The sequence below is a fragment of the Nannobrachium achirus genome (genome assembly GCF_963921795.1).
Source record: "Nannobrachium achirus genome assembly, chromosome: 22".
In the NCBI taxonomy this organism is placed as follows: domain Eukaryota; kingdom Metazoa; phylum Chordata; class Actinopteri; order Myctophiformes; family Myctophidae; genus Nannobrachium; species Nannobrachium achirus.
The window spans coordinates 12,949,930-12,965,156 of NC_137829.1; the positions used below are offsets into that span (position 1 = coordinate 12,949,930).

Genomic DNA, 15,227 nt, shown 5'->3' on the forward strand with positions numbered 1-15,227 from the left:
TTTGCACGCATGCACACACGCGCCGCACACATAACACTATTAATTGTGACTTCAGAAGAGGAATGAGATGCCAGATCCGAGCGGTTGTTTCCCCTTAACCTCCCTCCCTTCCCCAAGCCGCCGTTCATTTCAAATTAGCCCGGCTGTCACTCACAGGGGGACATAATGCTCTCCGTCAGCCTCGCTGCCTAATTACAGACAAAGGAAAAGGTAAATGGCTTTTTCTCTCTGCCATTCGCCCTGATGCTAATCAGACCCCCCCTCATCAGGTTAATGTTTTCGCTGTTTGACGCAGCGCCCCCACATGGATTGACTGTCCTGCGCGCTAATGACCCCTGCTGCTCGTTTATTGACGATGTCGGTTACCTCTATTGGGGTCCTTTTTTGCTACTCAACCTCTACCCCCCAGTGGTGTAAGGCAGGGGTCTTCAACGTTTTCTAAAGTTCTCCTCAAGAGTATAGGGATGCAAGGGTTCAAGTTGTTCATTTAAAAATAATGATCCTATCACACAAGGATTTGGCGGCCCCCCCTGTAGTAACTCTGAGGACCCCCTAGGGGTCCCGGACCCCCTGTGTAAGGTAACTAAGTACAATTTTGAGGTACTTTTACTTTACTGGAGTACTTCCAATTTTCGATTTTACTTCTACTCCACTACATTTCAGAGGCAAATGTTGTGCTTTTACTCCACTACAATTATTTGAAAATTTTAGTTACTAGTTACTTTGTAGATTTTGACTATTATTACAAAATATACAGTAACCACTTCAGCTCTATATACATTTCGGCCATTTGAAAATCTACTTTGGCTATTTTCAAAAGATTTTTTGTACATTTTATGTGTTTGAAAACTTGTTAAAACGGGACATTCTACTTTCTACTTTTGTTACTTTTAAGTACATTTTTATACCAATACATTTGTACTTTTACTCAAGTAAAGTTTGAATTCCGGACTTCTACTTGTAAGGCTGCACCCACACCAAAGTACCTATGAGAGTGGAATCTCCATTCCGCTAATGCATTTCAATGAGAATGGAGCGGTTTCATGCCAGTAGAGGATTTTAGCAAAAAAACGCTCCATTCCCATTGAAATGCATTGGCGGTACGGGGAATCCACTCTCATAGGTACTTTGGTGTGGGCGCAGCCTAACAGAGTATTTCTACATTGCAGTATTGATACTTTGTCTTAAGTAAAAAAAGCACCCTTCCAGTGCATGTGTAACTTGGCTGCGGGCCCAGCCTGTCAGTCAGTCTATCTGATGCTGCTGTCACAGATGGTTTGATTAAAGAGTCCTGCAGTAAACGGAGGACGGCAGCAGAGGACCGGTGGGACAGAATGCTAAAGAGGAGTCCCCAGAGTCCTCCTCCACCGACTCCACAGCCGAGTGACGCGGCTCGGGCTCGGTGACACAAATAAATGGAAATGAATGGAGCAATTAAAGTGTGCATTAACCCATTTAGGGCCTAGAATTATTTAATGCTTTAGTGATTTTGAATTTGAATATAGTCTGAAGACTTTGAATGTATCTTTTTAAAAGCGAACATTTGTAACTCAAATATTTGCATCTGGGTGGTCCCTGGAACGACATATTTTGAGATGAGGGTCCGCGGCCAAATACATGTAATTTTGGGGGTCCACTGACATGAAAAAGTTTGAGAACCACTGATTTAGAAGAAGGATTTAGAAGACATTTATAGGATCGGGTAAAAAATATTCCATGGCTTGCACAAATGATTTTTCAAAAATAGCAGATCTACAGGCTCGCACTGTGAGCTTGTATATCTGCTATTTTTTAATAGTTAAAGCATAACATAATGGTTAAAGTGGTTCAAATCTAAAGTGGCACAGATTTGAGTTCAAGTCTAAATGGGTTTAAAAACGCCGGTGGGGGTTTGAGACGGTATGTGTGTGTTTCCAAAGATGGGTGTGTGGTGAAAGTTGAGCAGATGGTGGAGACTTGGCAGCCTGTCAGTGAGTTCCAGACTGGTAGGAAAGGTAAAAGAAGTTGGCCTAAAATAACAAAAACAATAACCCCCAAGAAAGAAACTAATGCACAGAAAGAAATCTTCTCCTGCCACTACTAAACATTTCTTTGCTGTCTAAAACACCTTTAATATTGGAACCGTTCCTTTCTTACTTCCATTCAACCAGCCTGCGCTCGCTCACTCAAGTCCAACTCCAAAGAGTGCAGCTGGTGCGCGATTTGAACTTAGAATTAGGACTTTTCTTTTTTGTTTTCTTCTTCTTTTTTTTACTCTTGAGAATCAGCCTTTGTTTACTGCCCAGGCACTTGCTGCGGGGATACAACACTAAAGCTTGGCTCGGGAGACAAATATCTCCACTATGCACTAAACAAACTCTCCACGGGTTTATCCACCCGACGCTGTTTACCTCACAACAACAAGCGCTCGTCGGTGTGCTTGTACCGTGTATAGCTGGCCAGGACTGTTTGTGTGGCCACAGCCTCCCCCCCCCCCCCCCCCCCCCCCCCCTCCCATTCATCTTCACGTGTTTTACAGCTTGGGTGGCCGAGTTGTGTGTTTCCAGGGGTTTCATACTGTCTGAGTTGTAGTTGGGCGGGCAGGGTCATGGGTGTCTGGCTTTGTACTGACTCGATAATGTGTTACTTTTGTATTTTGTCACTTTCGGGCAGAAACCTTGTATCTCCAAGTTTCAAATGTGTATGTTTTTTTGGCAAAGTAAAGCCCTGCTTCGCCATACAAGACTGTCGCATAAAACTAGTGAAAATAGCCGATCTACAAGCACACAACGCCTCGCACCGCAAGGTGTTGTGTGCTTGCAGATCGGCTATTTTCACTAGTTTTAAATCATGTTTAAAGTGATGAATACGAAATGAACGGTTTTGGACATACAAGGTTTCCACCTGACAACAATGTTTTCCCCTGCGTGTGTGTGTGTGTGTGTGTGTGTGTGTGTGTGTGTGTGTGTGTGTGTGTGTGTGTGTGTGTGTGTGTGTGTGTGTGTGTGTGTGTGTGTGTGTGTGTGTGTGTGTGTGTGTGTGTGTGTGTGTGTGTGTGTGTGTGTGTGTGTGTGTGCGCGCGCTTGTGCGTGTGTGTGTGATCCAGGTGGCTGGATGGCCTGGTCTCTGTGGTCGGCCTGTGACGATTCGGGACTGCAGATGCGCAGCCGGCTGTGCGGCTCCCAGGGCTCCGCCCCCTGCGTGGGGAACGCCACTCAGCGCCGAGACTGTAACGAGATACCTGGTTAGTCACTTATACACACGCTGGGTCGCCCTCTGTGCAAGTCATTATCATTCTCAGCACCGCAGTCGCTGTCTTGTACACAGACACACGGACGCACTTGGCTGCGTGCACACAGACACAATTGCACGCAGATGCACGTTACGTGTACACTCACACGCACACACACACACACACACACACACACACACACACACACACACACACACACACACACACACACACACACACACACACACACACACACAGTCATCCGCTGGCACTAAAAACTACTTTCTAATTATCAAAAACGTGTTTTTCCCCCTCTCTTTTTTACTTATTTAAATGAACGCTGCACCCCTAGATGACCTTTTTTCCAGCAATCAATTACTCGCCTTGTGCAAGCCCTGAATTCAGGGAGATTTTCTGTTTGTGTCACATTCCTTTGCAGCGATTGAACAATCCCAAAACAAAGAGAATACTTGATGAATTGAAGAAAATAGAGGTCAAGGATTAACACATCGAGTGCCCGGATGTATGACGTGTGTGTGTTGCTGGTGCCCATGGCAACGCGTCATTCTACCTACCGGCGAGAGTACTGGCGAGAAAAGTAATCCGAGTAAATGTAATCGGAGTATGTCCTGTTTATTTCGCGAAAATCTTTTCTTTCAGTCAGGACCGTTTTTTATCATTTCTAAGCCACATTGTTTGTGTTATGGCAGGTAGAAGAGGCTGCCGTTTTGAAATGAAAGTGATTTAAAAGCTAGATTAGGAGAAAACCACGTTTTTGTGCAGCCGTTAGACAGGAAGTCAACGAGACACACAGCGCGTCCGGATGACGTAATTGCGCGCTGCATGTTGGGAAATGGAGTTTGTTTCATCACCGCGGCAGCCAAGTGCAGTAGCTACAGTACAGTATAGTTTACTGTAAAACGCGTCAAACGCGTCGTGGGCCTCCAGCGACATCAAAGAGATTGACTTGTAGACACCACGTGGGCACCCGATGTGTTAAGAGCTTGTATATCAAAAATATCTGTTATGCACCCCGACACAGATCTGCTCGGAGTATAATGAGTACTGTATCACGTCCGTGTCTTTGTCGCTTCAAAACACCACGTTTTCTCTCAAACGTAACTTTTTATAACACGTCCGGTGTAAACAGCCTCAAGGCTTCAAGGTTTCACAGGGAATGTAATTGCTAAAAAGAAATGCCATTTGGGGTATTCCTTTAAAAAGAAAAGGGAAACCATCTGTGTCGTTTTAGATAGCACATAAGCTCACAGCTGCGAGCTTGTACATCAGCAATTTCTTTAACATATATTGTTGAAAAATATTGAAAGTGTGAGAACCACTGATTTAGAAGGCCTAGTAGACATTTTTGTAAAAATTGCAATTTTTTGCCACAGACATGCTAAATGAGTGGACACTAATATTACCAGAAACACAGCCCTGAATGACCATAACAGGTCTGTAACTCTGACAGGTCTGTAACTCTCAGAGTTAAGAGGGTCCTTGCAAATAAAACATTTGAGAACCACTAGTGCTAGCATCGTGGACTCATATGCTATTGTGTCATAGTAAATCAGTGTCATACATTTTCTGAATAAAACCTGGAGACTTGACATCCAGTAATTGATCAAAGTAATCACATTATAATGGTGTGTAAAAACTAAATCTAGTATTTGCCACGGACAAGGACAAGTCTTGCCACGGTCACATTTGACAAGTACGGACGTATTCATGACCCCTGCCCAGACAAGGAAGCCATGCTCCAGGTTTGCACGAATGGACCTTGTTATGCAGATATATCATTTTTAAAGATCTTTTTGCAGCCAGATCGCGTCAGACTCACCATGCTAGGAATACTAACGGCTCCGGACCGCAGCAAATTAATATTAATGGCATGTCACAAGACTCAAAACACCGCATCACATCTCATTTTATCGTGAATTTGGACAAGACGACAAGACTTTTAAGGTTTCATGCATTGCACGGGAGGGGTGTGTTATAGGAGGAGGAATAACTCCCCCCCCCAAAAAAATTTAATCAGGGAATGGCTGTGCCTGAATTAAAATGCTGCCCGGTTACACACCGACACACACACACACCGACACACACCGACACACACACACGCACGCACGCACGCACGCACGCGCGCGCACACACACACACACACACACACACACACACACACACACACACCTCTCCTTGGCCCCCAAACGATGGAGGATGGGGACGTGTTTCAGCTGTAAATGATCATCTCTGCATCGGCAGCCTCTGCCCTTAACAAAGGTCAAAACAAGGAACGCATCGCTCTTCCCTTTTTCATTTCTCCACTTGCTTTCGTCGGGCTCCCAACGAAAAGTTTGGAATTCTCTCTGTTGTTGTCAAAGCCCCGCCCCCCTCTCCTCCACCTCCGGAGAGCTTTCAAAACGACATCCAAACCACAGGTCATGTTAATCATTGCGTGGTTCTGTCATTCTGTCTGCGTGTCTCACACCCACCCCCCGTCACTGTTGTGTGTGTGTGTGTGTGTGTGTGTGTGCGCGCGTACGTATGTGTGTGTATGTGCGCACGTGTGTGCACGTGCATGCATGCATGTATGTGTCTGACCCTGTGTTCCTTTCCCCTCTGCAGTCATTCTCCCTGCATCTGGCTTTGATAAGGACCAGCAGTGCGGAGGTAAGTGGATTTACAGCCGTGTGTGTGTGTGTGTGTGTGTGTGTGTGCGTGTGTGTGTGTGTGTGTGTGTGTGTGTGTGTGTGTGTGTGTGTGTGTGTGTGTGTGTGTGTACGTGTACTGTATACGCTGTGTATATACAAGTTATTTTGGCGTTTGTGCTTTTCCATAAATGTGTGTCGTGTGCTCGTTCTCACACATGTGCGTGTGCATTACCATGTGCGTCGGTCTCTTTGTCTTTCACCCATTCACCGAAAATGTCGTTTAATGACCCTCGCGGCTCCATTTGCGTCTATCTTTACACCTCAGCTGTTAAGTTAACACCCGGTGATTTGATTGTGCACTATGACGTGCACTGTTGGGGAAGTGAGCCTCTTATCGCTGCATATTCAGGGAAAGACGCCACATTGAAATGACATCATGTCTGATGCAGGGCTGTTCATGATGCTGTGTTCGCCAATGACTGTTATGAATATGGAATAGTTATGTGTACTGTCGCTATAGGGCAGAAATGTGCAAAACCGTTACTTTTCAGGAAATGTAAAAAATAACCTGCACTCCAAAGTTTTAAAAGTTATTTGTCCCAAGCTCTTGTTATGTTTTCAGCTTGTAGATCGTCTGCTTTTGCACGACATGTGTCTTAAAAAGACAGACAGTATAACATCATCATTAATTTATGAATAGACTTAAAAAGATGAAATATGGCTTTCTGTCTGACAGAAACGATATGTAATAAAAAATATATATACTGTTTATGACAAGTATACAAGTATTAAAGTAGAGGGAGGGAAACAATGTGACTAGACTAGAGATTTCTAAAAACAAAAGTTTATTTGTATGTATATTTTTGTGTGCATATGGTAAGCATATGTCTTTTTTTGTCTGATAAATAAAATCAAAGACCAGTTGAATTTTAACATTAGCTAATTTTTTTCATCAGCTCACAACTTGATCTGATTTGTTTCTTTTCAAACTTGACAAATGTTTCCAAAACGTTTGGCTGTAAACATGCTGTCAGCCCTTGTAACAAAAAATCAATCATTGAATTACAAATGTCACAATGATCCAATAGATCACTATGTGGGACCCAAATAAAGCCACAAAGCAAAACCTCAGTGTTAATTTATCTACAGTATTTCTTAAATCTGAGACGGCACAAATGTGTTAAATTTTGGAGTGATAAAATGTGGATTGTGCAACAGTGTAAAAAACTAATAGAAAAACACTCAAGTAAAGTGTGCCTCACAATTGTACATAAAGTACAATTCTTGTGTAAATGTACTTATTCACCTTTGCTTTTATTAACCCTCTTATATATCGCCTCCTTCATTTCCCCAGCATTCACCTCTATCCACCTGATCGCCACGGGCGTGTCCTGCTTCCTGGGGGCGGGGCTTCTGTCCTTCCTGGTCTATGTGTACTGCCAGCGCTTCCACAAGCCCTCCCAGGAGTCGGCGGTCATTCACCCCACCACCCCCAACCACCTCAACTACAAGGGCAACACCACACCAAAGAACGAGAAATACACACCCATGGAGTTCAAGGTAGATTTCTGGAGAACAAAGCATGCTATGACGTTCATTTGACTCTTTCTTTCTTTCTTTCTTTCTTATTTTCAAATACAAGGCAACAGAAAATGTACAATAGACATTCTGCTATTATCATCAGCTATTAGATTATTGTTGTCACCATTGTATATTGTTCCTCCTTTTTTGTTCCTCCTTTTTTAAAGAAAATGTAATACATTTTCTTTTAATATTGAGTTTTGCTACCAGCTTGATAGATTTGGAATAATAAGCAATAAAACGTGGAGTACAAGCCTATGCAATTAATCACATTTCTAACTCCCCCAGCCCATCCAATCACAGGTTATAAACAATGTGTGCCCCAAGCAACCCACAATGTCATCACGTGAGAGGAGTAAAAAAAAACACAGGATAAAAGTAAAGAAAGTACAGTTGAACTTTTAGTGGTACAAATTGGTCTTATTTATTTGTCAACTTCAGGTTGAAAAAGAAAAGAAAACAGGAATTGAGGGTTTTTTAAGAGAGAATCTTGTCTTTTCAGGTTGAATACATGTATACTGATATTTCTTTAAGCCAGTTATCATGTGAGGGAGGGGTGATGTTTCTGTCTAGCCAACAGGGTCTTGAGGGCTAAGATATGGCGCCTCACAGACGTCACATAAGTTACAGTTTGAAATTCCAAACAGAGCCGTAAGGGGATTCGGTTTCTCAACAAAAACACCATAAAAAATGTGAAACCAAAACTCTAAACGACTTCGGGCATGACCAGAATTAACATGTTAGCGGGTGCCTTAACTCTGCAGAGCTAAACTAACACTCTGGATATTTCCTTGTACTTGACAGTGTATCATTCACATTCAAGGGCAGTGTATCCGATTCATGTTTTATTTAGAACTTGTATTCATGCATTTACTTCAATTTGAACAGTAACTACCTGAGATGAATTGCTGATAGTTTATATTCCAATTCGCTCTTCAGTGTTTTTGCTCTATAAACTATAGACCCATAGCCTACTTACTGTACCCTTTATTCACCAAATCCTCACAGCCCTAGTCTGTATTAATGAGCTCCATTATGTTGGTAAACCCCAGGTCAGCCCTTGGCCTCTCATTAAAAGTCCAACCGTGGATTCACATCATAACACAAGAAAACAGTCACTGGAAGCACTTTCATTTTTGGCATGCAACTACCACAATTGGCTGCTATTGAGCAAATCGCTTCCCTGTTTATCTGCAAGTAAAAGCTGTCCACACTATACATCTGTGTGATATTCTCCATCACCAGTGACGACCTGAGGATAAAAGTTGTCTCACATTGATTGACAATTTATTGACACTTTTGGAAATCAGTCTTGAACATATACATACAGGATTGTTACAATAATAAGGCGCTGACACAAATCATCCTCAGTAGATTTTAAGATAGCTTTGTTCCATAGCGTTAGTGGAGTTCTCCCTAATGCTATATTTATCTACCTCCGTATCTCCGTGGCAAAACCGGAAAACCCTGCCGTCTGGTCCGAAAATAACAAAAACTGTTTCGCCCCTCACCAAACCAAAGGTATCAGTGGACAGTTGAAAGCGGTTTTGCCAAGGAGATACGGAGGTAGATGAACATAGCGTTGGGGAGAACTCCACTTACGCAAATGGACCAGAGCTAATTTGAAGACAGCTTATCCTCGCTGATCCCCTGCGGGAAGACCATCCATTTTCAATATTGAACTGTGTCATTAATATGTCTTAGAGGAGTTGTGTGGAAATAGAATAAAGTTCCCCCTCTTCTGTGTTGCCTAGAACTGGAGGATTGATTTTGGGGTTTGTATTGTAAAGTACAACTTGATGACATACATCACACATTGTACTTTACAATACAACCCCCAAAATCAATCCTCCAGTTCTAGGCAACACAGAAGGGGGAAACTGTTTTCTATTTCCACACAACTCCTCTAAGGTATATTAATGACATATTTCAATATAGAAAATGGGTGGTCTTCCCCTTTAACTCCTGACCTGTATCAAACCAGAACGGGCATTCACTGGGTGTTAGAGAGAGCCCGCTTTCTTCATGCTAGCTTACTGATGTTGATGGACAATTTACAATTTAGGCATTTAGTAGACGCTCTTAATCCAGAGCGACTTACAATAAGCAGGTAATACATCAATATAATAAGCAAGATAATAAGCAAGATAATACTTCAATACATCAACAATACAACAAATGCATAGGAATATCAATCTAGAAAACAATAACGTAGGTAGACCACGCACCTAATCAGTAAAAAGCTTTTTGTAAAACCTAAAAATGCTATCTAGCTTTCATGTATGGTCATCGAGGGTAGACAAGTGCTATGGGTTTCAGGTGGAGTCTGAAGAGATGAGTCTTCAGTCCACTGCGGAAGCTAGGGAGTGAGTCTGTAGTTCTAAGTGCGACAGGGAGTTTATTCCACAGTTTGGGGGCCAGGAGGGGGAACTGTCTAGGCTGAGTATAACCAAGTACTTGAGTGCTACTGTACTTAAGTAGACTATATATATATATATATATATATATATATATATATATATATATATATATATATATATATATATATATATATATATACATTTGTTAGTATGTGTACTTTACTTTACTTTTGTATTATTATTATAAAAAAAAACACAACATTTCAAAGATAAAATATTGTACTTTTGTCTCCACTGCATTTAATTTGTAATTGTAACGAGTATTTATAAAAGCATGTACTTAAACTCAAGCACACATTTGACTTGTAGTTGAGTAATATTTGACCAGGACTATCCTATGCTTTGACTGGAGTACTGGGGATGACTATGTTTAGTCCTCTACTACTGCTGAAGTCCTATCAGAGGCGTCAAATAGGTATGGCAAGGTATGGCAGCTGCCATACCTTGGCTCCAGGGGAAAAAATTAAATGTACTTCTTAAAATAAATTGTTGCTAAGGTATGGCAACATGACTGGTGTACACTAGTCATGTTGCCATACCTTAGCTTTTGCTGAAGTGATGCCACTGAGTCCTATTGTTGTAGTTAGTGGGCTTGCTGTAGGGAAGCACCCACTCATGTTTCCATATTTATTTATTATTATACGTATATTCTCTGGCCTGGTCTAGCTCCATCATACTTTTATCTAGAATCTTCATTCAAACTTTAAAATGGCCAGCTTCTTTGGGAACTGCAGGGGCTTTTTGGAAAACTTTTAAGTGTCAAATCTTTCTTAAACTCGAATTTTATACTTGAAGAAGTCAATGGAGAGGCAAATAACGAGGCATATTCGGACGTCAATATAACATCAGACTCGAATGTCAATATGATGTCACAGGCAGCGAGCCCACAGGAGACAGTACCAGTCTAGTTGTTGTCGTCTTATTGTCATCAGCATTATCTTATCGCAGGGGCTGTGGCGCTCACAACCAGATTGCCTCTGAGAGTCTGTGCTCATTAACTGTAATAACCAGGAGGAGTGGGCGAGGTACCTGTGTCTCTCTGTGTCATTAGAGCAGTGAGTGTTGGCAGGGTCTCCTCTCAACAATGCCAATTTGTTATCGCCACCTTTGTGCATTTCCGCCGACTCCAACCAGATTAACCGTCCGGCTTCAGAGATGTTCAGGTGGATTACAGAATGCTTTTCTCTGGAAAGTCTTTCACCTTATGCTGGCTTTTACCCGAGATCCGGCGATTGCATTAGAGATGAAATGTGTTTTAGCCTTGTTGTTATTAAAGGGGCCTACGGTGAATTCATGGCACGTCGTAAATTTGCTTATTGATTATGCATGACACGCTCTAAATTAAATTTGTTAAAGTGGTCCGCCTTGCTTATGAATGCACTCGCGGTGCCCTTGCTCCAACCTCCAAGGATTGTGGAAGTATTTAAGTCACATTTAGTATATTATGCATACGCTGGCTTGTACAACGTTGGGTATGATGTGTACTGCATCTCTCTGCAGTTTTTCACTCTAAAATGTTGATTTCTCTCTCATATAAAATCAATATGGTATAAATCATTAAATACATGGATCTATGAATTTTACAACTTTCCCTGCTTTTCTCTTATTTAGGATTGAAATGTCCCTGGAACAAGCTAGCAGATCTGCTATTTTTTAATAGTTTAAGCATAAAATAATGCGTAATAATGCGTACCCGGCCTAAATGGGTTAAATGAAATGCATCTAAAAGATTAACGTGACCATGAAAACAAAACAACAATATTACAGTGATAATAATTGCTTATAGCCCTTTTCTCATCTCCCTCCACTGTGTCTCCTCCTAGACGCTCAACAAGAACAACCTCCTCCCAGATGAGAGGTCCAACTTCTACCCGTCAGCGCTGCAGCAGACCAACGTCTACACCACCACCTACTACCCCACGGCGCTGGGCAAGTACGACTACCAGCCCAACTCCTCCCCCTCGCCCTGCAGGACCTACAACAACAGCAACAACAGCTGAGACAGGGCCCCGGCCCCCGACCGCACCTCCCTCTCTCCTCGTTTACTCCCACGGTACCCTAATGGAACACAAGCTCTATAAGTCGAACCCATCCGTAATGATCCTCTGAACTCTGGAACCTGCCGGGATCACAATGGTTCACAGCCCACTGCCTCCCCTCTCCTCTCTCAGCGCTCCTGTCGTCTCCTCTGTGTGGTTGGGGTTTGTGTGTTCAGGGGACATACCTGCTATATACACCAGTGAGCGGTGAGAGGGGCTGTGTCGGTTTGAATAACTGTGCCCGCGCCCCGTGTCCGCTTTGGAGACACACGCTTATGTAACTGGCTGAGGGTTGTATTATTACAAGGGTCTGACCGGACAGGGCACTTTCAAACAAGTACTTTTTTTTGTGGAGATCCAATGGAAAACTACGGCGCCGAGCAGAATCCCTTCAGCGCTGTATACATGCAGCGGTCCAGAGACACTCGAGAGCAGAACATTTGAAAAGAAGACTTTTCCGTGGATCTGAGCGACGTCCTCCGCAGTTCTTGCGCGTTCGTCTGGAAGGAACACTTATGAGTCTTTCAAGACAACGCAAGCAGTTGCCTGGAACAAATGGGGCATATCTTTACACGCCTCGCTCTGGCGCAGAGAGAAAGGAGAAGAAGAATACCACAAAAGAGAGCTCAATGAAGTCGATACTCAATTAAATTAGAGATCAATATCGGCTCGGCTGCTCGGGGTTGGCCGCTCTCTCCTCCTTTTTCTGTTTTTCACGCGGCCGAAAAGATAACGAACTCAGCAGCCAGTGACATTTTTGTTCGGCACACCAGTCACTATGTGACGTAGGACCTTGGAAGCTAGTGAGTGACACGGACACTACACATCATTCCGCCATGCACGCGTGCATACGTGCACACACACACATGCGCGTGCGTGCAGCGGCTGTGCGTGGTTTGGAGAGAACTACCTGCTAAATGTACGTACAAATGGCCGAAGTCTCACGGCTCATTGGTTGTACGTACGGGCGAGGACATTAACTCTACAGTCTGAATGAGGGGGAGCCGTGGGGGTTTGTGGGAAATGCAGTCTACGTGGAGCGGTGCACTGTACATAAAGCTTTGGGAATGCCTCGGGTGCCTGTATGCAATAGAAGGGGAAGGGACGGGGCTTGTTCTTATTTTCTTTGATTGTTTTTGGTTTGTTTGTTTGTTTTCGGTTTTCTACTTTTTAAGGATGACAAGGACTCTGGATGGGGATTCTGTGATCCTGTAATAGATGCACTGGTTCTACTGAGTGCTAAATGGCTCAGTGGTCATATCAGATATGGCCAGTGTGCTGATCCACTGGACTGTGTGTTTTCTAGGATGATACAAGGTAGTATAAGCTAGTAGAGTGATCCTTGATCCTTTTTTTAAATGTTTTTTTTTTCTCCTCTTTTTTTTATGAAGAGGAAACTATTTGTTTCATGCTCAAATGAGCAGTAGCGTATAGGAAGTATTTGTTAAGACAAATAAAGCATAGTTGATTAACTCCACGTCACTGAATCGACATTTATTTTTATTTTTGATGTTTATTTTGAGCATTTTGGTAGCCGTTTCGTCTTCCACTGTGTGTTAACAAGTGTCTGGGGGGATACACATAGAGGTGAATGTTGATCACATTTATTTTATTTTCTACAAAGTCTGTAACAAAATGAAAATCATTAGGACCCCTCTTGTAACATAAAAAAAAACATGCTTGCTTTAAAGCATGCTAATGCGAGGATTGACATAATGTGTGTATCCGTGTGCGTGCGCACCGTGCATGCATGTGTCCGCGTGCGTGTGCTTGCACGCACGAAGGTACGCGCATGGACTGTATCACTTTTGAGTCTGTGTGCCTGTGAGCTTGACTGTGCAAGGGGGTCCAGCTCTGCATTTTGTACAATGTAAATGCTTTCATACATATTGCTACAGTACAGTATATATATATGAGGAGAGCTGTTAAGGGGGGGATGTGTGCATTTCTTTTCCACTTTCTGATGATGACACAGCATTCTACTGTTTTTCCCTGCGTTCCACATATGAAATGTTAATCAATGTAAGTTAAGGATGGCCTCGAGCCATCCCTGGGGGGAAGACAACATTATTTATAGTCAGAGCTTGGTTTATAAAGGGCATTTCACAGCTGAGCTATATTTTATTATTATTATGCCTGCTCAAATGAGTGCTAACCCCAACAATGCTTCTGTCGATTCAGCTACTGTAAAACGCACGAGATGAATGAGAGCTCTATCTGTATATAGGAGAGACAGCCTTCTGCAGCGCATTGCTGACCCTGAGGAGGTTCGTTCGGCTCGTTGTAAATGTACCTGTACATTGTATAGCTAACACTGTTTGTTTTTAAAAGCCTTATAGTTGTTTAAAAAAAAAGAAAAGAGAAAAAAAAATCAAGAGAGAGAGTGCAGCAGCAGCAGCAGCTAAGTACACACCCAGGGGCGTCACAAGGGGTAGGAAAGTGGGACTGAGTTACCGGGGCCCAAGGTGGAGGGGCCCTAGTAACTTTAGCTATTGAAAAATAGCAGATATACAAGCTCACAGCGCGGCACCGAGTGCCGCGCTGCGAGCTTGTAGATCTGCTATTTTTGAAAAGTTGTGAAAATGTGTGAAAATCTTTGAATATATGTATTTTTTAAGCGAACATTTCTAACTCAAATATTGCTTCTGGGGGTCCCTGGTACTAAATATTTTGAGATGGGGGTCCGTGGCCAAATACATATCATTTTGGGGGTCCTTCACATGAAAAGGTTTGAGCTCCACTGACATCGAAACATAGATTTTTCAAAAAACCTTAGAAGGATTTGAAATATTCAAAGATTTTCATGATTTTTCAAAAATAGCAGATCTACAAGCTCGCAGCGCGGCACTCGGTGCCGCGCTGTGAGCTTGTATATCTGCTATTTTTCAATAGTTAAAGCACAGGGGCCCCACAGTGAATCCTTGTACTCGGGGCCCAGAATTTGGTGCGACGCCCCCGTACACACCAACCATGGGGTTTGTTTGGGGACAGAGCGCCACAACGTGACCGATTTATTGACCACTGAATTTCCCTCCGAGGATCAATAAAGGTTTATCTCATCTTATCTTGTATCCCGCTCCAGCTGGCGGACCACGGGCTAACGTCTGACGGCAGCAAATAGTAAAACAAACAAATTGGTTTGTTCCCCAGAAGACAACGCAAGTTAAAACACAAAACGCGACTTTGAGATGACCAATAGAAGTGTGTAGTGACGAATAGAAGCATTCGCACTGAACCGCTCAAATAGCCAACAAGCAAGGGAGTAAAATTGTCATTTTAGACCATTCGTGCATTTCTCCAGACGTAGTTTATTCATTTGTAACTC

General features: G+C 42.9%; 1 protein-coding gene across 1 annotated transcript in view; it reads left to right on the forward strand.

Moving 5' to 3' along the window:
• The window catches only part of sema5ba (sema domain, seven thrombospondin repeats (type 1 and type 1-like), transmembrane domain (TM) and short cytoplasmic domain, (semaphorin) 5Ba), a gene marked incomplete at its 5' end in the record, with an annotated part of 145,916 nt that extends 132,537 nt beyond the window's left edge, over window positions 1-13,379 (forward strand). Inside the window, 5 exons of the mRNA XM_080752503.1 lie at window positions 1,938-1,994; window positions 3,086-3,223; window positions 5,837-5,881; window positions 7,217-7,422; window positions 11,687-13,379. Of these exons, the coding sequence (XP_080608629.1) occupies window positions 1,938-1,994; window positions 3,086-3,223; window positions 5,837-5,881; window positions 7,217-7,422; window positions 11,687-11,863 (623 nt within the window). The 3' untranslated portion in view covers window positions 11,864-13,379. The remainder of the gene's footprint in view (window positions 1-1,937; window positions 1,995-3,085; window positions 3,224-5,836; window positions 5,882-7,216; window positions 7,423-11,686) is intronic.
• Between the last annotated feature and the right edge of the window lie 1,848 nt (window positions 13,380-15,227).